This window comes from Triturus cristatus, chromosome 4_1 (assembly GCF_964204655.1).
Source record: "Triturus cristatus chromosome 4_1, aTriCri1.1, whole genome shotgun sequence".
NCBI classification, from domain to species: Eukaryota; Metazoa; Chordata; class Amphibia; order Caudata; family Salamandridae; genus Triturus; species Triturus cristatus.
The window spans coordinates 230,380,299-230,402,650 of record NC_140585.1 but is presented as its reverse complement, the minus strand read 5'-3'; the positions used below and the strand labels follow the sequence as shown (position 1 = coordinate 230,402,650).

The 22,352-nt window shown below is 44.0% G+C and overlaps 1 protein-coding gene across 1 annotated transcript in view; it reads left to right on the top strand.

Moving 5' to 3' along the window:
- Positions 1-9,904, top strand: part of LOC146854161 (estradiol 17 beta-dehydrogenase 5-like) — a 231,623-nt gene extending 221,719 nt beyond the window's left edge. The window contains exons 8-9 of the mRNA XM_085651940.1: positions 8,505-8,587; positions 9,067-9,904. Of these exons, the coding sequence (XP_085508066.1) occupies positions 8,505-8,587; positions 9,067-9,109 (126 nt within the window). The 3' untranslated portion in view covers positions 9,110-9,904. The remainder of the gene's footprint in view (positions 1-8,504; positions 8,588-9,066) is intronic.
- The last annotated feature ends 12,448 nt before the right edge of the window (positions 9,905-22,352 follow it).

Sequence of the window (22,352 nt, the reverse complement as noted above, 5' to 3'; positions counted from 1 at the left end):
CTGCTGCGGCCCCACCCCCTTCATCGGCCGATTGCCTTGGGCGTGTCCCGCTCCACAACCTGACTTACAGTGTCAGCGTCTTTACGTGAGCGCGAGAGAATTCAATTATTATGGAACTGAATTGCTTCATTGCTTGCACCGCACGTCTGCATGAACTTCTAGTGGGGCAACGCCCCAGCGCCCCAATGGACGCACCGCCCCTGGGTATATATGTAGGTAAATATTTCAGGGAGAGTACTCCCACCACGTTGTCGACTCGTCCTGGTTATCAGCATAACCAGGACAAGTCACCAACATTGTGGGAGTGTTTTTCTTCTACTCTGGGTGGCCTTCCCAAGAAGAGTCTCGCCTTGAGTAACACCCCAAAGTGAACTGAGACTCTGCCTCCTCAGAAGCACCATATCATCACCGCTTTCTCAAACTTTCACCCCCAGATCCGACATATTCCCTCCAGAACATTCAGACTGAGATGTGATTACGACACTTCAATGTACCCACCTGATAAATAACTCACAACAGACACTAACAGCTAGGCCTACCCGCGCAGACCAGTAAGACTTCCTTCCTGATGCTAGGGACAAACTGTCAATACTACCACCCTCACTAGGCTGAGCACATTACTGATGCATAAGGAATCAACAGGAGCTCACAATCAACCTTCTTATAAGCCCAGACACTGTATTCACCAGCTCACTCACTCTGAAGAGAGGTACTCCTATATACGTGAAAGGAAGCCAATTCATGAGTGTGTGCTTTCATTGGTTGAAACTGTCCACTAGTGCATTATATGGAAAACATCCTTTACAACGCAGTCATTACATCGCACTACCTTTACAACGCAGTCATTACAACGCAACATCCTTTTCATCGCATGCCATTACAACGCAGCCATTACATCGCACGTCACTACAACGCATACCATTACAACGCATACCATTACAACGCATAGTTTTTACCCCTACACTATCCAACACTTACCCTACTGTTGCACTCACTGGAGTGGGAATAGTAATTTTTACCCCTACACTATCCAACACTTACTCTACTGTTGCACTCACTGGAGTGGGAATAGTAATTTTTACCCCTACTCTATCCAACACTTACCTTAAATGTAATGTAATGGTATGCGTTGTAATGGAATGCATTGTAAAGGTAGTTTCTAAAAATGCGTTGTGATGGCATGCAATGTAAAATCATGCATTGTAATGGAGGTTGCGATGTAAAAACTGCGTTGTAAAGGCATGCATTGGAAATGTATGCTTTGTAACGTCATACATTTGCATTATATACATAGCAACAACAAATGGCAAATCATTTATTAGTAAACAAATCAGAAACAGATGACTCATGACAACTGGTTTAGTATGGACTGCTTACTTCTAAATAGGGTTTACAGCTTTTATTGCATGTTATGAGTGTTTGTATTTGTTGACTCTAGCAAATGCCCCTAGCCCTCCTGCCCTCTTGCCTAGGGAACCAGTGACTGTAGAACCAGGCCTGCTCTGTCCCTGGTGAGGATCACTTATGCTTCCATTGGGATGAGTACTAAACTATCCAAAAAGTAATGGATTGAATGCTTGACTTCATCTCAGCCACTATTTTACACACCATGTTTTGAAGAAGAAATGGGGACCAATTGAATTAGGAAAGTGGTTTATTTAACTTATGTATCAGCAAACCCCAACAGCTGCCTCCTGACACACAGCTGTCCTGTCTCCGTGATTCCACAGACTGGACTCACGTAGTAGAACCTCTGTCGCCAAGCTACAGCTGCTATGCAACCATTAGTGACATCACCAATTAGAAACAACATAAGATCACAACATATCCCCTTTCCATAATGAACTAATAACTACACAAATTATACCAAATTATACTTCAAAAACGGATATAATCACGTAATTTCACTGGAGTGATTATCTTCCTTGTGCTGTGCCTTGAACTTTTAACCTTTCCCTCATTGTCATTAGCATGTTTGATCTCTACACCACCTCTGGGGTTGGATGCAATTGTACTCTCTGTTGCTGAACCTTCTCTATCTTCCCCCATGTTTCTTTTCATCCATTCACTAACCTCCATCTCATTGCACTTAGTTACTCTATTGACATTCCACCACTTGCCATCTGATAGTTTAAAAAAAAAACATTGTCAACCAAGACCTTTTTTGGTTCAGATAATTTAGAATTCCCTTTTCCATGAAAAGAATCCGATTTTACTCTAACGTACATTCCTGCACTAAATAATCTAGGTTTCTTGAGAAGATTGTCATTATGTTTTTGTACATAAGATTTTTGATATTTCTCAACCTTTGTTCTTAGATCTCGCTCATTTATTACTCTCTTGCCACCTCTACCCATCCACGCGGGAACGGCGATGAAGCATGGCGTCCTGCCCTTCAACAGACAGAAAGGGGTTTCACCAGTTACAGAATGAGGTGTTATCCTGTAATTCCATAACATTTTATGTCATTCTTCCAACATCCGTTATTTTGGAAAGACATCTGGATACACTCACCAATCACACGATTAAAGCGTTCAATTAATCCATTCCCCCTGGGGTGATAGACAGGAGTTTTTGAATGTCTTATACCCCACCTTTTGAGGAACTCAGAGAATTTACCAGACGTAAATTGTGAACCATTATCAGTGAGAATCTCCGCAGGACAACCCTCTCTTCGGAATATTTCTTCACAAAATTCAATAATGTTGGTGGTTTTAACTTCTCTGACAAATGTTGTCTCTGGCCATTTGGAAAAATAATCCATCATTACAATAGCATATCTGTTGCCAATACCTAATATGTCAAACGGACCACAAATATCCATTGCTAACCTCTCCCACGCACGTTCTGGCCACTTAGAGTGATGGATGGGACTCTCTTGTACTGTATGAGTTTTATCACTTTGTGAACACGCCACACAATCTCTCACAAATCTCTCAATTTGTCTATCCATTCCTGGCCACCAGAAATCGTTTCTTGCTTTCCTTTTCATAGCAGTCATTCCCCCATGTCCTTCATGCAATAGATCAATTAACTTTGGTCTGAGGGAACTGGGCACTACCAACTTGTCACTCCTCCTCAATATGCCATTTACGACAGCTAATTCACTCCAAACTTCTTTGTACTGTAACAAGTTCTCCTGAAGTTTCCACCCATCAACATTGGGTAGACATTCTATCATTTTCTTCATGACACTATCTTCAAGCATAGCTCCCTTCCATTCATCTTCGCTGATAGCTTGACACACATCAGACTTCCCAATCATTCATCTCATGATCCGAGCCATCATTGTCGGATTTGTCCACTGGAAGGCGTGATAAACAGTCAGCATTGATGTTTCTCACACCAGGAACATACTTCAAACAAAAGTCATATTCTTGTAAACAATAAATCCACTTTGCTATACGGGGAGAAGCTTTACCTGCACCTGAAGTGGAAAACAAATCTATTAGTGGTTTATGATCTGTATGCAATTCGAAATTTGTTCCCCAAACAAAGTTCCGAAAGTGTTGTACCCCCCACCAACACGCTAACGCTTCTTTCTCAATAGCAGAATAAGTGCATTCCGCTCCCTTCAATGTGCGATAGGCAAAAGCTATCACCCTTTCTTTGCCATCGTGCACTTGCATTAAAACTGCACCAATTCCATACCCACTAGCGTCTGTCACTATTATACTTCTGTCATTGGAATTGAAAGGTTTTAAGGCAATGGCATTTGTGACTGCTTGTTTGATATCCACAAATGCTTGCTGACACCTTTCAGACCACTCAAAATGTATTCTTTTCTTCATAAGTTCTCGCAAAGGAGAAACACATGTAGAAAAGTTGTGAATAAATCTTGAGTAATACTCTGCTAAGCCTAAAAATGATCTTAATTGATCTTTGTCACATGGAATAGGGGCATTTTCTAGGTCTTCCACGAGTTTAAATTTTGGTTTGACTCCCTCTGGTGACAACGTGTGACCCAGGTATTCCACTTCAGTTTTACGAAATCTGCACTTCTGTAAACCAATAGTTAGTCCCGCTTGTTCTAATTTGCTTAACACTGTCTCTAGGACCTTATCGTGATCATGATTGTTAGCAGCCCAAACCAAAATATCATCTTGAAACACTAATACATTTGGATTGTCACCTAAAATATTGTGCATGACCCTTTGAAACACTGCCAATGCCGAAGCCAAACCAAACGGCATGCGCACAAATTGAAACACTCCTTCAGGTGTGATGAAGGATGTTAGATGTTTTGATTCAGAATGTAGCATTATTTGGTGGTACGCACTTGACAAGTCTAAAGTGGAAAAAATGTTACCACCTTCTATAGTTGATAGCATTTCATTTATGTGTGGCAAAGGGTGACGATCAATCCATATGCACTGATTTAGATCTCTTAAGTCCACACACATGCGGATACTGCCATTGGGTTTGCGTGCAATAACAATGGGACTTAACCAATCCGAGGCTTCAATAGGTTCAATGATCCCTTCCATGCATAACCTGTTCAATTCCTCTTTAAGAGGACCTCTAAGAGCCAATGGAACATTCCTTACTTTATGTACCCTAGGAATGGTACCCTCTTTCAAAATAATACAATTTTTTCAAACATCCTAATTCTTTTTTGAATAAATTTGGAAATTTGGATCTCCAAACTTCGGAATCCGCTAATTCAGTTAACAAAACTTGGGCCGGATGGTTGGGATTCAAAATAATGTCTAATTTTTTCTGCTCCCTCCATCCTAATAATGATTTACCTTTCTCTACAATGTATATTTTAGCTTCCGTTTCTCTGTCTTGAAATTTAATTTTTGCAGAAAAATATCCTAAAACCGGTAACCTCTGACCACAATATCCTACCGGATTAACATCTGTAGGTGCAAATGTTTTAGAACCTAATTTTTCCCAAACCAGCCTGTCAATTAGAGTAAAAGGGGAACATGAATCCGCCCATATAGGAATCATTGTGTGGTCTATAGTGAGATTGCACTTTGGCGGAATGTAACTGTCACTCCCTTTTGCACCAACATCGTTGACCTCATCTATAACATATATTTCTACCTCACTCTCTTCAGAACTTCCAACTGAAATATCTCTAATTGCATTCACTTTTGTACTAGGTTGAACGATATTAGTTGCTTTACACACTCTGGAAAAATGGCCTATTTTCCTACATTTGTAACATCTAGGGCCCGATTCACAGAACTAACTTAAGACAAAATCCTAAACTTACTACCATTTTCGTATTCACAGAAGGCACTTACTCATTTTGGTATTCACAGAAGACTCTTACTCACTTCGGTATTCACAGAAGTTAGGAGTCCTAACTTTAGGACTCCTAAATGCCTTCTGTGAATACCGAAAGTCTTAAAATTAGGATATTTCTCAGTTTAGGAGTCCTAAAGTTAGGACTCCTAACTTTACTACTACTAAACTCAGAAAAATCCTAATTTTAAGGCTTTCGGTATTCACAGGAGGCATTTAGGAGTCCTAAAGTTAGGAGTCCTAAATTTACTACTACTAAATTGAGAAAAATCCTAATTTTAAGACTTTCGGTATTCAGAGAAGGCATTTAGGAGTCCTAAAGTTAGGAGTCCTAACTATACTACTACTAAACTGAGAAAAATCCTAATTTTAAGGCTTTCGGTATTCACAGAAGGCATTTAGGAGTCCTAAAGTTAGGAGTCCTAACTTTACTACTACTAAATTGAGAAAAATCCTAATTTTAAGACTTTCGGTTTTCACAGAAGGCATTTAGGAGTCCTAAACTTAGGACTCCTAACTTCTGTGAATACCAAAATGAGTAAGTGCCTTCTGTGAATACCAAAATGGTAGTAAGTTTAGGATTTTGTCTTAAGTTAGTTCTGTGAATCGGGCCCCTAGTCTTTGCAGCTGGGCAGTGAACAGCATCTGCGGAATGTCTGTTGATTCCACATCTATAACATACTTTGCTTGCATAGAAAGGTTGTTTCTTTTTGTTGTCTATACTTTTGTTGCCTTTCTTTTCTGCCGCTACTTCACAAACTTTCGCGTCGTTTGTTTCACCTTGTGTAGAATTGGGATTTGTCAGTTCTTTGACATATCTTGATGTGTTTTCAATGCACTTTGCGATCTCGATAGCCTTGTCCAGGGTAGGATCCGTTAAGTCCAACAGTTTTTCTTGAACTTTCTTGTTGCAGGTAGCATTAATTAATTGATCCCTTGTAATCTCGTCCCGTAAGTCCTTAAATTTACAAGAAATGGCTAATTTCCTCAGAGCAGCTACATTTTTCTCCCTGTGCCTGTTTTCGCGAAAAGAACTTATGTCTCTCCACAACAATGCTCAACTTCTTCCCATAATTTTCCTCTAACATAGCCATTGCTACTTCACAGACGTCTTCATCTTCCTCATCATCGGAGTTAACATTTCCTCTTCCAATAGACAAAGGTTTAGGAAGTGTTTTAAGAACGTTTCTTCCTCCGACCCCAAGGTGATGCTTCAAAATTGCTAACTTCCTGCTAGCCACATAAACTTCAGCACCTATGGCTTCTAAATAGGTAATGAAGGACTCCTTCCAATCCTCCCAAACCATACAAGGTGCGCCCGGTTCTTGTAAAAAGGTAGGGGGAGGTGTAATGGTTTGATTTGCCATGTTGCTGGTTCACGAAAATGACGTAAGTATATTTATTTAAATGTCTTGACTTGTAGCAATACTGATTTTAAATGAATAGTTCACAAAAAAAAACTCACCCTTGCTGTTCACCGTTCGCTTATAAATATACAAGCGTGGAGTTTTTCTTCCTTTGTAATGCGCCGTCCCGATGCTGTGGTAACTAAGCAACCTCTGTCATGGCGGCACGCATAACGTGACCTTACGGAAGGTCGCGCTTGATTCACGCACCACACGCATGCGCATTATGCGATGCGGAATGTTCAGCGATGAAACGGGAATGGCAGCACGATGAGGAAGTAACAATGGTCGCGTGTCCAGGCAACCGACTCGCAACCAACGGTAATGCTACCGTGTTTACTTATAAAGTCTTGTCGATCAACCTGTGATGTCTGTGTTTACTTGCAAAGTCTTGTTGATTAACACAGTGACCTCTGTATTGGAAACGCTGCACAACTCTCCCTAGACGATAACGAACGCCTTCTTCTGGTCACAAATTGCGTAGCATCGAGCTGGACAGTTCACAGATTGGCACCTCGCTCTGTGCACAGATATCGCGCAAGCCCAAAACCTTTCCTCTTTCCCTTCTTCGATCCTTGATATAAGAACCTCAGCAGAAACTACGGCGGAACTCGCCGGAAATCGTGAGATTCACTTATATTTCCCGAAAGGCTCCAGAGACAGTTTCAAAGCAAACACCAAACACCTGAGACGAATCCTCTATATTACACTCCTAAGTCAACTCGTTGACGCTTCCGCCGATAGATGCTTCCTTGCTTTGGGTTCTCCAATGACCTCCTTCAAGATCACAATTCTGATTCGTTTTCCCCTCTTTCTTGACAAATTCTTGTTCTTCTCTCCTTCATCAACGCTGGATCCCATCCTCGTCGCCAATTTTGAAGAAGAAATGGGGACCAATTGAATCAGGAAAGTGGTTTATTTAAGTTATGTATCAGCAAACCCCAACAGCTGCCTCCTGACACACAGCTGTCCTGTCTCCGTGATTCCACAGACTAGACTCACGTAGTAGAACCTCTGTCACCAAGCTACAGCTGCTATGCAATCATTAGTGACATCACCAATTAGAAACAACATAAGATCATGTCACCTCAGTTTAGATCCAATTATTTAAAAATCAGTCTTGATCTTGCTCCATTGGTAACATTCCATCCTGAACTGCCAAGCCAGGTCCTCCCTGAACTGGAACACAAGCAACCCAGGGCCGTTTTTGCCCTTTTATGGCCTCATCATCGGGTACACCTTGGTTTCAGTGACACAGTGTTGACGGACCCATGTCTTGGCATGCCTGTCCCACTTAGAGAGACCTACTAAGGTACATAAAAAGTGATGAGCCCATATTAAGGGTGAAACCGGTCATTGGTTGCTTGTTTCCGGTCCACGGAGGACCTGGCTTGGCAGTTGAACTGGACTGTTACCATGAGGAGCAGGGTCAAGGCTGATTTGCATATGTCTGGGTCCAAACTGAGGTGGCGTGATGGTGAAAAACGATGGGATGGGATGCAGCCCGCGTGATCGTCAGTGGCTGAGATTAATTCAGGTATTCCATTCATCACTTTATCTTTTGATGCCCTACAATGAAATGAGAGCATTATACAAAACTCCACCCATAAATTCCACATTTAAGATTCTTGGTGGTTGCCAGAAGTGATGCCTTGTACACTTCCATTTGCTGTGGTAAAATAGGACAAAGCTACCATGTGACATTATTTTGATGTTTGAACATTTATTTCCATTCACGTTTTGAAACATGAGGTGGCTTTTCATCTGTACTTTGAAAGGTTGTGAGGTTTTATTGTTCTGTGCTGTTCTACTCCCTGAAGTTGTAATTCCTTCTCCCGACAGGTCTTTGACTTCCAGTTGGCTCCTGAGGACATGGAAGCCATTGATGCACTCAACAAAGACTTGCGTTACGTGGACACGAAAGGGTACGCTATTTAAAGTTTATTTTGGTGGGTGGGTTTGAGAGAGAGAGGAGGAGAAGGAGTGGCTCTTTGTAATGTGAAACAATATGTTAGCAGACATACTTGATAATATGTTTTAAATAGATTGGGCAGTGGAACAAGTCACTAGATAAACTGGTGTTTTCAAAGACAGTGCTATGAATAAAAAGGTTTATTTTTAAGAGGGCCGCTTTAATTACTGAGGATAGGCTTCGGGAGGTTGGGTGTATGAAGGAAAGGGTAAAGGAAGATTTAATATTCAGCAGAACAGTTATTGCTGGTTTATTTAATACATTTTGAGTTAAATCTATTGCTTTTTGTAGGACTTGTCATCCTACTTCCGAGCGCTGGCAATTAATAACAGATTGGCAAACAAAATTTATGAAGATGTCATAAAGCAACAGCAAGTGTGAGTTATAGAATTCATAAAAATCAATATTTATTGAGTGTTTGTATATTTTTAGAATTTCAGATCATCCAGAGTTCCCGTTCGGTGATGAATACTAGGAGACTGTCATCCAGTAACGAAGAGAAACCATTTTTAACAACAGAATAGGAAGAAGTGTCTTCTATCTTACACATTTGCCAATCCTTCTATCATGATTTTGACTTCCTTTCAAATTCAGTATTAACCCCTGGTTATTCATTGTACATCCTCTGAAGTCTCCTACCTAGAATATTGTTGACTCACTACATCTCCCTATTCACTTGGGTATGGTTTGCAACCCCGAATTGGTACTAAATAGGTCTCCTTAACTCACCTATCTTGAAAAATGTAAAGATTGGTGGGCTGTACTCCATTCTCCAGGCGGCAGAGGGTTGTACTCTTGATGCCCATACAAAACTACATCATCTTCGTAAGGCAGACTGAGATCTCTGTGCCTTCAGAAGGCACTGTAGGTTTGCCCCCATTTTCCCACAGTGTATGGGGGATCATTTATTTGTTGCCTTGTTCAGAACTTCCAGGCTTCCTCTGGGTATCTCAAAGAGGAAAAACCATTAAACTTTGACCTATGGTCCAATGCCCGTCAAGCCATCGATCAAAACTTTCCACCAGTGTAGGCTCTGCCTGCAAAACATGGCTGTTACCCAAACTTTACATAGAGCACGAGAATCTCGAGTTTGCCACACGGGGTATTATGCCACATTTGTGACAGAGTACCCTTCCTGCTAACTCTAATTAATGCCCTCAGTTCATTTATACCAGTTGAAACTAGAATAGATAACAAGGAAAATCTTCTGCAGCACCTGACTGACTATATTAAATGAAGGATGTGACAAATAAACCACGTAAAACAAAAACTGATTGTCTGTTTTTTATAAAATGTAAACCCAGAATTTGTAAAGCACAGCAAATCACCCATGAGGGTCTCAAGGTGCTGAATTGTAGGCTCAGGGAGATTAAGGGATTTGCCCAGAATGACAGGATGTTGAACCGATGCCCAGGCTCGAACCTTGGACTCCCGCTCTGAAGTCAGGAGCTCAGGCTGTTACACCACACCCTCTCTCTCTTGTGTAATCTTTCCAGTATTTTGGACAAATAGTATGTAGTTGACTTTCTCAGCTAGTCTTTAGTAGCACATTTGGTGCTGATAAAGCACTGAATTTGGACATTGTGCCATGGAAGAGGAGAACCTATTGTCGCGCTGCTGAATATGAGAAATTATACATGATTGTGAAAGAAAGTATGACAGCAGAACACCTGACTTCTAAGAGGCCTGCATAAAATTTCCAAGATGTTTGCTGGCAAGTGGGTGATTGTAGATTCCAGGCAGTGAATATGCTTGACAGTAACTACACAAATATTTCACAATCTCCCAAGCTCCACAATAACCTGAAAGCAGCCAGACCAAGTAGCAGTAGTAGATGTTGATCAATAGTGATTTATTCAGAAAAACCACTAATGCTTGGCCAGAACAGTGCAAAGCCTCTGAGAGGAAGAGGGTGTGGGTGTATTAGCGTAGGAGGCCAAGAACAACCTTAAGACCTGACTATAAGGCTGTTTAAGCATAAAGTATCAAGAATCAAAATAGGTATAGAAAGGGATAAAGCTGATCAGTCATCAGACAAATGTATATCCCCCTGGGTGTATTGCCTCAATCCTAGAGAGGAGCAAGCAGAAAATACAGTTCTACTATACAAGAGCAGGATGAAGATCAACAAGAGTAGGGCTTCCAGAAGATAAGACACAGCTCTGTGATAACAAATATTGACACCTTAGGGGGAAGGCATCCATCTAATCAGAGCCAATACATCAAGCACCTACCAGTGTGCCATCTTATGTTTCCCAACTAATGAAAGCATGACTGCCTCTTCTGTACTGACCAAGATACAATATGACAACTGCATGAAGTGCTGGAGGATGGCTGAAATAAATCTCCAAACGGCAGACATGCCTTATTTACACAAGCAGTTGTTCAGGCTGTCAGATTTTAAAATGCAAGCAGTAGAGGAATACCCAAACTGCATTACCCGGGTATGTCTGCTGGATTTGTATCCGCACTTTGTGAAGCAATATCCCCCCTGCCACTTCGGTACAAACATTGTATCCTGCTGGGGAATTTTAACTTACACATGGACTGTTATCAGCTACAGGGCAGCCATACACTCACGGAGAGCTGCACAGCCATGAGCCATATACCTACCATCATAGCCCTGACACACATGGCCAGGCATACACTAGACCAAATATTCACGTTGATTCCCTTTAATGCCGACCTGCGCTCTCCTTTGGTCTGGTCTGACCATCTTGTGCCTAGGTTTAGATGGCCAAAACTCAGTAACATTCCTCTCAATGAGAGCAACTTTCCCAGCACAGTTAGGGCCCTCAGAAAAATTAAATCTGACTCACTGAGTAACATGCTTAATGCCAATAGACCCTCTTTAACTGGCATGATTAGTGAGGATGTGCACCGGGTTAAGGGTGGGATTGAGTCTACCTGCCTAGCTCTGGCTCCAGAAAGTAGTGCTGAACAACAGCGATCAAAAGTGAAAAGCCCATTGTTCACATCGTCGCTGAAAGAATCTAAATTAGCATGTAAACGTAAAGAGAGAATACGGAGGACAAACTACTGTCCAGCGGCCAAAGCAGACCATAAATTAGTGCTTGGAAGCTACCATAAAGAAATTAAGTTAACTAAACAAAAAGGCTATTTTGAGGTCAAAATCCTAAGGGCGGGCAATCATTGGAGAGAACATTTTTTAAATCGTGAAGTCCTTCTCCACGCCCGAAGTTAGTTTCAATGAGAAACCGCCCTCCGAGGAGTGGTGTGAGAAGCTCACCTCATTCTTCCAAGAAAAAATTGTTTCCATCGAGGCCAGCCTCCCTTCACCCATGTTGGGAGATGTCACTCTAGGCCTTGCCTTAGAAGTGAGCAATGATCAGGGAACACTTAACCACTGCCTACTGCCCCTCATGGTAACTTGTTCCTTGAACTTTTTTGACCCTATTTCCCTGGAAGACTCTCTGAGGGCCTTAAAAGACCTTAAGTCGGGTTCTCCGATGGACCCTGTCCCCGCTTCTATTCTGGTCCTGGGAGCGGAGGCCATAAATCCATCTATGAACCAGCTATTAGACTCCTTCCTTTCATCTGCTACGTTCCTCCTAAATGGAAACAGGAAACGGTCATTCCATTGTTAAAAAGGCCCAGGCCAATCCATCTGACCCTGCCAACTACAGACCTATCGCCCTTCTCCCGGCCTTTTAAAAGCTCCTGGAGAAACATGTAAATCAGCAACTATCTTCCTTTCTTGAAATGAACTGCCTCTCTTCACCGTAGCCAGTCAGGATTTCGACCAAACCATAGTACGGAACCACTCTTTTGGAGGTGATCGATTCCATTCGGCTGAGCCTGGAGACAGGTGAGAGAGCGTTGCTGCTCTTGTTGGACCTATCGGCTGCTTTCGATACGGTCTCGCACCAAATGCTCCTGTCTTGGCTCTACTCGATTGGCATCAGGGGTCAGGCCTGGAAATGGCTGGCATCCTTTCTTGAGGGGAGGGGGCAGGAGGTCTGGTGCCATCCCTACTCTGCCGCCTCGAGTCAGTTGAAGATTGGGGTCTCGCAGGGTTCTGTCTTGAGTCCGATCCTGTTTAACATCTACTCACACACCTAGCCATGTTGGCGGAATCGCTCGGGGCTAAAATTGTGTCTTATGCTGATGACACGCAACTGTTGTTTACATAGAAGAACAACAAGCCCTGTCCTGGTTTGTCAATCAGTGCCTGCCTTTCAGCGGTCTGCAAGTGGCTGGCTGCGAATCAGCTGAAATGTAACTCAGGGAAGGCAGAGTTACTCTTCTTCAGCAAGGGCGCTGAGACACCACTGCAAGTCTTCTTGCCAGCAGACGCAACGGCTCCCACGGCTAACAACAACTTGGTAGTGAAAAATCTGGGGCTCATAATGGACAACCAGTTGCTTTTCCGCGCCCAACTCAATGCGGTGGTATGCACCTGCTTTTCCCTGTTTGACTCTTGCAGAAATGTCAATTTTTTCTGTCATGAGCTGCCAGACAACAGGTGATTCAAGCCCTGGTTATATCCCGGTTGGACTACGGCAATGGTCTCTATCTTGGCATGCCTAGTTATTTGCTGGACAGGCTTCAGCTTGTCCAGAATGCAGCAGCGCATACAATCTTTGAGCTTCCCCAGAATGTGCATGTGTCCCACCTTCTGAGGAGCCTTCATTGGCTCCCAGTAAGGAAAAGAGTAGTCTTTAAGACCTTGCTCGTTACCCAAAAAGCCCTGTATGGGACTGGACCAGAGTACCTCAAACGCAAGATCACATTTTATACCCCACGAAGAACTCTCCGTTCCTCCAACGTGCTGTCAGCTAACACCCCCTGAGTTAGAAAGTTGAGGACAGGGGGCAAGGCTCTCTCTGACCTTGGACCTGCCCTCTGGAACAAAATCCCCTTCCATTTAAGAAAAATTGAATCTACACCTCTGTTTTGAAAGAAACTGAAAACCTGGCTCTACTCTTGCCAATAACCTTCCCTCCCCGCTGCTTCTCTTTCAGCTTTTAGCGCCAGGACACTCCTTGGAGTAACAGCGCACTCCATAAATACCCCCCACATAGACATAGACATAATCTATTCATTTTATTTAAGTTGATTACATAAAAGAGGAAACATTTCAGGTGACATCCCCTATGTGGCGCTAATGCTCTTAATTCAATAACTATATAGCATTAGTAGTCTAGTCTTGGGCTTTCAAACATGAGTCACTCCTTCGGCTATTTTCAACTCTCCAATGATCTAAAAAAGATCAAAGGCTTGATAGCTCATGGCAGAGATAATCCTCAGTTTTTTACTATTCGGTGGCCTTGACAGACACATCTCTAATCTGCTTTATTATGGAGGAGGCTCCTGGTATATAACCACAGCAGGAATCCTAATTGGAAGTACACCATGTTACAATCTGCTCTTCATAGCAATTCCTTGTCATGTTACTTGCATTTGTATAGTGCATAGTAGCATGATTCATGTCGTTATAGCATCATATCGCATAGTGCATTTTTTTTCTCTGAAATACTGACCTCAGCCTACCAAAAAGCAAACATATCCAGGCAGATTCTCCCAAATGGACCTATTCTCGCAGTAAATCAATCTATCAATCAGGGATTTGTAAAGAGCACTACTCACCTGTGAAGACACTGGAGAGAGGGGGTTTTTGGGCAGCTACAGTCATCCGAAGAGCAAGGTCGTGAGGCTCTTCCTGAATGCTTGCAGTGTGGGGCTTCATCTGATGCTGAATAGGAGTTCGTTCCAGGTCTTGGCCGCGATGTAGGAGGAGGATCTGCCTCCAGTTCTGGCTGTGTGGATGTGGGGGATTTCAGCCTAGGCTAGGTCGGCGGAGCGAAGGTTTCTCTTGGGGGCATAGAAGGAGATTCTTTTGTTGAGGTATTGAGTTTGGTTTTGTGGAGGGCTTTGTAGGCGTGAGTGAGCAGCTTGAAGATAGCTGGTTTTTTTACGGGGAGCCAGTGGAAGTCTCATAGGTGCTGGGTGATGTGGTATTGTTGTGGGATACTGAGGACAAGTCTGTCTGCAGCATTCTGGACATTATGGAGTTTATGGAGCAGAGATTTGTTGATTCTGGTGTAGAGGGCATTCCTGTAGTCCAGTCTGCTGGTGATGCGTGCGTGGGTGATGGTCTTCCTGGATTCGGGAGGATTATTTCAAAGGTCTTGAGGAGTATGTGGAGGGAGTTGAAGCACTTGGAGCATTCTGCATTGATCTGTCGGTTCAAGCTGAGGGAGGAATCAAGTATGATGCTGAGGTTGCGGGTGTGGTCCGTGGGGGTTACCAAGGGTGGGGGGTCGACCGGGTGCTGTCCCATGCAGAGGGGGTGGATCCAAGGACGAGGACTTCCGTTTTTCTGAGTTGAGCTTCAGGCAGCTGCTGCTCATCCAGGATGCAACGTCCTTCATTACTTCCTGGAAACTGGACCTGGTGATGTCTGGTTCCTTGGTGAAGGAGAGGATGAGCTGGGTGTCGTTGGCTTAGGATATTATGCTGAGTCTGTGTTTTCTGACGATGGCTGCAAGGGGGGCCATGTAGATGTTGAAGAGCGTGGGGCTGAGGGAGGCTCCTTGGAGTACTCTGCATCTGATCTCTGTGGGTTCGGAGAAGAAGGGCGGGAGTCATATTCTTTGTGTTCGGTCAGCGGTGAAGGAGCGGATCCAGTCTAGGGCAGTTCCCTGTATGCCGGCGTGGCGAGTCTGGTGGCTAGTATGTGGTGGGAGATGGTGTCAAAAGTTGCAGAGAGGTCTAGTAGAATGAGGGCTGCCGTGTGGCCTTGGTCGAGGAGTGTTGCGGATGTCGTTCATGGCGGCTAGGAGGGGAGGAGAGAGATGGGTTTGTAGTTCTTGACGTCCGCCAGGCCTGCGGAGGGTTTTTTGAGGAGGGGTTTTACTTCTGCTCGTTTCCAGTTATCGGGGAAAGTGGCTGTTTCGAGGGCGCAGTTGATTGTCCGTCGTAGTTCTGGTGCGATGGTGGAGAAGGCCCTGTGGAAGATGTGCGGCGGGCAGGGGTCAGTGGGTGCTCCAGAGTGTATGCTCCTCATGGTCTTTGCAGTGTCTAATGTGGTGATGGGGGTCCAGGTGAGCATGGTCGGCTGAGTGTCATTGCAAGTGGCAGGTGTTGGGTCGGTGCTTTGGTTCTGGCCGTCGAAGATGTCACAGAGTGTCCTGATCTTGTTGTGGAAGAAGGAGCTGAGTTTGTTGCAGAGGTTCTGGGAGGGAGGGACATCAGAGGTTTCCCTGGGGGGTTTGGTGAAATCTTGTATTGTTGCAGGGATTCTGCTGATACACAGAACTATGCGAAGAACCCCAGGACCTCAGTGAATTGTGGTGTACCAGAAACTCACCTCAGAACCCAGAACCCAGTATCCGGCTAGCATAAGTGTCCCATTTGTTATCCGAGGTTTAGCTCGGCGGTCCCAATGAATAGACAACCCAGAACAAGCGACTCAGTACATACTCTCAGGAATGGTGGGAATCGGAAATACCTGTTCGTATATTATTCTCACATCAGTCCACAACAATAATCAACAGAGACACGTTGTAAATAAAAGGGGTTTATTTTTATAGACCACGTGTCCTAAGATGCAGTACTTTGGCTAATACAAGCAGACAAATGATTAATATCAAAACCAGCAACATAGTTACAATACCATAGAATATAAAAGGGGTGATCATATTATAATGACAGTGGATACTACCACCTTCCCTTTACTAAGAAGCTAATATTATTATTATGCTAATAGAAGGTCTCTTAGGCTTGAATAGGGGACCCCATACCTCAAAGATCAGCTTAGTGAAATCACATCACAGGAGCATCAGGAGTCTTCTCGCAGGAAGGCTCGTCTTCGGTCTGAATAATAAACATGATGTCTGTGATACTAAAAGCACTAATTTTCAGGCATTTGCAGCTGCGCGTGTGTTATGGCTAAATAGTGGGCCGATCAACCTAGAGTGAAAAACATGCATTGTGTAATAACCCAGACTGTTTGTCACACCATGTACAGACCAAGGTCGCTGCGCAGAGCTTGGGATGGTAACAACAGATTGCTCTTGTGTGAAGCAAGTCTCGAGTCAGCAGTTTGTTTTAAGAAATAACATGTAAACGCAGTGCCGTGTGCAAAAGCAAAAAGATGGCTTTCTAACATCTAACGTGGTTATGCTAACTTAACAATGCCTGTACGTATTCAGAGAGAACTCACTACACGCCCCCTTGATCGAAGCACTATTTAGTAGGCAAGAAAAGAGAGAACGCAGAGTTCAGTTTCGTCAGAGCAGAACAAGGCGTAACCAATCCAAAGGTTCAGAATGAGTTAAAGTCTGAAACGAAAAAAATTGAAAAGCAAAAGGGGAAACTGTGGTGTCCGGAAAAAAAATATAATCAATTAAAAAAACTCAAAACAACCATCAGGGAGAAAGCAAAAAAGAAAAAGGTAAATGCCACGGCAGGGTGCTGTCCAGGAGCGTCAGGCGCCAAGGACGACAGTGCAGTCAATCCATGAATGTATAGGCAGCATATGTGGCAACCGCCTCCAACAAAAAATCATTTGCAGGGCCAGCGAAAGTCTCAGCCATCCAATTCATCAACGAAAAGGAGCACACGTGTTCTTCAATCAGCGGAGCTTCCAGCACGATCAGAGGGCACCCGGAATGTTCCTCCAAATAGCTCATAGCCAAGAAGTTGTAGGCAGCTGTAGAGATGTCCCAATTACCCAGGATCCCATGTGCTGCTCCACAAGCCATTATCCGGACACCAGAACAGGTCAACTCGTGAGACACTAAGGGCCTCATTAGTCGATCGAAATCCGGCACCGGAGACACCAGGCTGGTCAAGCACAAATCCAAAGGCCATTCAAAGGGGCAATCCAGGCAGTGAAGCACAGGCTGCACGCAGGTGAAGTAGCAATACCGGAAGGATAATCCATATGCCAGGCTTAATGTCGCCAATGGCAGAGTTCCATAAAAGTCAAGCATCCTATCCCGAAGAAGATGCAGGCGGGACAGGTGCACGTGTGGCACAGAAGGAGCAGCCATTCCGTAGTATGAAAAGGAAAAGCAGCACACCCGCCACTAGTGCCAGAAGCAGCGGAACACCTCCAAAGATGCTCGAGAAAAGTGAATGAAAAAATCCCGGAACCACACCAAAAATAGTTTGGAAAGAGGACACGAGACCCGAGCCCACAAGTTTAAAAAAATGAGCCAGGCCGGTCGTGGACGAGGCATTGAAAATAGCTTGGATCAAAGAGCCGAAATGTAGGGGGAGGTCAGTATTCAGAAGCGCCTGTACCTCAGTGCGCGTATTAGCCACGTGAAGGTCGAATGTTTCACGAGATGAAGTCAAAGACACCTCTTTTTGGGACAATAGGGCTCTTATTCTGCTCAACTTGTTGAACTCTGCTTTCAAGGTTGGAATCGAAGGCCAGATGGAAGCATCCAGCCGCCCATGCGGGGGTGGAAAGAGAACATTATTGCAGCAGACCACTTTCTGCGAGACAGTTACAATATATGGGATTCCCACTAACATCCCACAGCAAGCTTCACTATTCAAAATCAAATAACTACCGTTAACAAGCAGTGTGAAAGAAGGCGTAATCACAGGCACTGGGACACCTCGTAGGATGCAGGCTAAGTTCGGTGCTTGTACATTGCATGCGCCGTGTAATTGAATGTGCCTACATACCAAGGAATGGTCTGGTGACGTGGTACATTCCTCGCCTTTCAAATAAACCTCAGTCCCGTCCCTAGTACATCGATACGTAAAGGGGAGGGACCAAACCTCATGTATGAAAGCGGTGCCCAGCGGTTCATATCTACCCAAAGCATAATGTTTCATACAAGACGTAAACTTAAAAAGCGCAAAAGGGAGAGTTATCAATCCGTGGACTAACCACGTAGCCGAATTGATCTCCGCTACAGAAAAAGGCAATGGTTCTAATTTTTCAATATGTAACAATGAATATGTAGCATCCTTCATGGACATAAATCGCTGCTTGTCAGTAAGGTTAAAGGGAAGGAATAACGATGTAGTGTTAAGATAGTCCCAAGGGACTCTCCCTGCCTTTAAAGTCTGCAATGTCCAAGCAAACTGCATAACAGAACGCAACTGGTTTTGACCATGATATAACACAGACATATCATCATGCACAATATCAACTACTGATGAAACAATATTATCCAATGTATAAATCCTAGAAGAGAGAGTGCTAATGCTGTTATCTATAACGGCTAAAACCTTTTCCATGTTGGCTTGGTCAATAGCCCTCAATCTGGAAGCCGCCTCAATCTGTGACAACTTCCAGACTTCGTTGTAAATAGCATACGCCCACCTCTTGGTTCTGCCACCCACAGGACCCTTAACAAAATCATTCAAATCTATTTTGTCATGTAATTGTGATAAATGAACTTTGACAGACGCCAAAGTGGAATGTCGCAGCCAAGATTGACATAACTTGCCCACAGAGTATGTAGTTACAGTATGTGAAGACTCAAACCGAGGGTCTACGCGTTCCTGAGTATACCCCGGTTTCAGTCCCAGAAAACGTCGTTGACAGATATCTGAACTGCTTTGCCAAATTAACCAACCCTCACTATTAACTTTCGAAATATTGAAAGATGTATTTGAAACTAAGGAGCGCAAAGCAGCAAGGGACAGATCTGTGTGGTTATCCCAATTGGGATAAGCGCCCAGATCCGGCACAGAAGGTGACTTTAATTGTTTAGAAGTAGCCAATCCAAAACAGGTGGTTTGGAAGATGGATGAATTTAAAAATAAAATATGATTTGGTATAAGACAGGCACGATGTAAAGCCTCTGTACCCTGTACCTGCCACGGCTTGGAACCCCAAACCGACTTTAGATCAATAGTAGCCTTCCATACATCATAACCTTTGATTGACAACTCGTCCATAAAGGACTTGGAATAAAGTAGTTTTGTGTGTGTCAGTCTAACCTTTGCGGCAGACTCAGGCAGCACCTTAAAGTAAAACGCTGCCGGGTCGGAAACACTGAAATCAGTAAAATAAGAATACTTGTTAACTAGTGTTTGTGAACTTCCGAACTCGGGAGTAGGACAGTGTTCCCATTGGGTATAATTTACAAAATTCCTAAATGTATTTGCTTTATGCAGGAAATGATTGCCATAATGTTGAAAACAATACTGTTCCGCATAATTAGCCGCATTTTCATATAAATCTTCAGCATCAAAAGCGGCATAATATTTCAAATCAGAAAACAGTGATTCAATGGCGTGTACATCCCAATCATCAGAACGTATGTTCTGCCTAACCACATCACCCATAGAAACACGAAATACATTAGGTACATTAATGACCTCTGTAGGCCCATGAATTTGGAATTTAACAGCATCCCATGCGATTCCATCCAAGACGGGCCAGGCCGTAATATTCACAAAAGTCTGGTCCCTCTTCATGATGTGGGACGAGGAGTGGGGGGCCAAAGTTCCATTGATAAGTCTAATTGTCGATCTCTCAGTCAGATAGTGGCCATCCACAAGACGGAAAAAAACTATCACGAACCCAATGGACATAAACAAAAAAATACTGAAAAGCAACAGCCAAATGTATGTCCAAGGGGCAATCAAAAAATGTCTCTTAAACCAGCAGAAAAAAACAGCAACGTTCGATGGGGGGCTTGAGGGCAACGAGTTAGTGTCAAAGGAGAAACGGGACTGTCCAAGCGCCGTAGATTGTAAAACAGGCGAGGGACCACGTGTAGGATAAGCATACTCAGTCTCTTCGGGCAAACCACCAGCCGATGGTATCAACAAGGGATCAGTAACCGATTGCATCTCGATGGCAACATCAGGCAAGGTGTTAGAAGCAAGAGTCAACATTGAATTTCTTTGCATCGTCTGGCATGAAACTGCTGGAGTCATGCTAAGAAGTATCGGCCACTCGCTGAAGTTTGACATTGTCAATAGAGATGTACCTGTTTTCTTTGCGACCAGGAAGTGGAGGTAAAATGACTGTTCTTGTTCCCTGCACTCCAAGCACTGGAACTGGTGCACGATAAGAGGGGCCGAACTCCTTCTTGTTCTCCACCTTCTCACGGACCAGATCTCCAACTCGGGGTAGCCAGCCGACTACCGGAACCTGAACTTCAACTTCAGATGTGGAGGGCAAGTGTTCCTTCGATAGAGTGTCTCTGGCTTCTTGTAGAGTCTGTAAAACAGCACAGTGATCATCTACGTCAAAGGGTGCGGTCGACGCCGCCATGTCTAGACCATCAAGGTCCGGTACAAACATTCTGATTCCGAAGAGCATCATGTACGGGGTCCGCCCACCCAGAGACCTTCTAGGGAGATTATTAAGTGCACGTTGAACGTTATACAAATGGGCTAGCCAGTTCCGGCCTGTGCCTAAAACACGGGCTGTCAATGATTGCTTTAAGTCATGGTTCATTCGCTCCACCACACTATTACCCTCAGGTCGGTAGGGGGACGAAAATTTGACTAGGACCCCCAAATTTCCCATAGCCTCCTTGTAAGCCTTAGAGGCAAACGCAGGGCCCTGATCAGAATGGAAGGTACCACACGCAAAAGTTCCCACAAAGACACGCAAATCTCTGATGACAGTCCGCGAGTCAGCACTCCTTTGTGGCCATACCCACAGAAAACGTGTGCACGAATCCACTGCAACCAAGATGTACTTGTACGCAGTATCAGAAGAAAAAGGACCGCAGTGATCCAAATAAACACAACCAAATGGTTTATTGGATATGTACAACTGTGTTTGTGATGGGCGCGCAACAGTAGAAGGTTTAATCTGTTGGCAAATGTCACAATCAAGAACATAAGCGCGCGCTTGTTTATATAAACCAAACCACCAGTAACGTTGTTGTAGCAGAGATATTGTGGCTGACACTCCGGCGTGGGCTGACGCCAACCCCTCATGAGCAGCCAGAATCAGTGCGGGTCTGCAGTCCGCGTTGGGAATAATTCTGTCACCAACGTCGTTAATCCTCACTAATGGGACATTATCAGGACTTAAATGGTAAATGTAATGAGAAGGAAAACCCTTCGGGTAATCGCCTCCCTTTTCTGTAGCAGCAATAGCTGCCAAGATGTCATCATCAATCTTACTTTTTGATCTGGTAACTGCTGCCACTAAGTATGTAGCCACTGCTGTTTTAGCTGCCTCGTCAGCCAAGCTGTTTCCGACAGCATGGACACCAAGTCGCTGGTGACCAAGAGTGTGAATAACATTCACGAGAGGGAGACGTTCTTTAAAGTCTGCCACTCGAACCCAAAGCGTTTTATGCTTAATTGTGCCACCTTTTGTGTCTCGATAGTCATTCTGAGACCAGAAGTGTAAATTGTCATTATAGGACTGGACACAGTAGAAAGAATCACTCACAATTAGAGTAGTGACTCGGGGATCAGCAAACTCCAGTGCAAGCACTAGAGCCCGAAGCTCCGCCAATTGCGCGGTACAATCGCCCAATGACTGCGTATGCACTGCATCAGATTGGAATTCACCATTTACGAAAGTACCTACGACAATTGCGCAAGCCGCTGAGTAGGCGTGCTTTGATCCAATTGCGGGCTGCGCAGACCCGTCAGTGTATATGACACAATGGTATTCTTCGAGCGGGCGCAAAGACAGAGGAGACGGATGAACGAATTCATACTGCAAGAACTCTTGAGTCTGTAATGAGGCATCAAAGACGTAGGTGACGTCTGGTGACGTCAGTGTCGTGGCCCATTGTATCCAC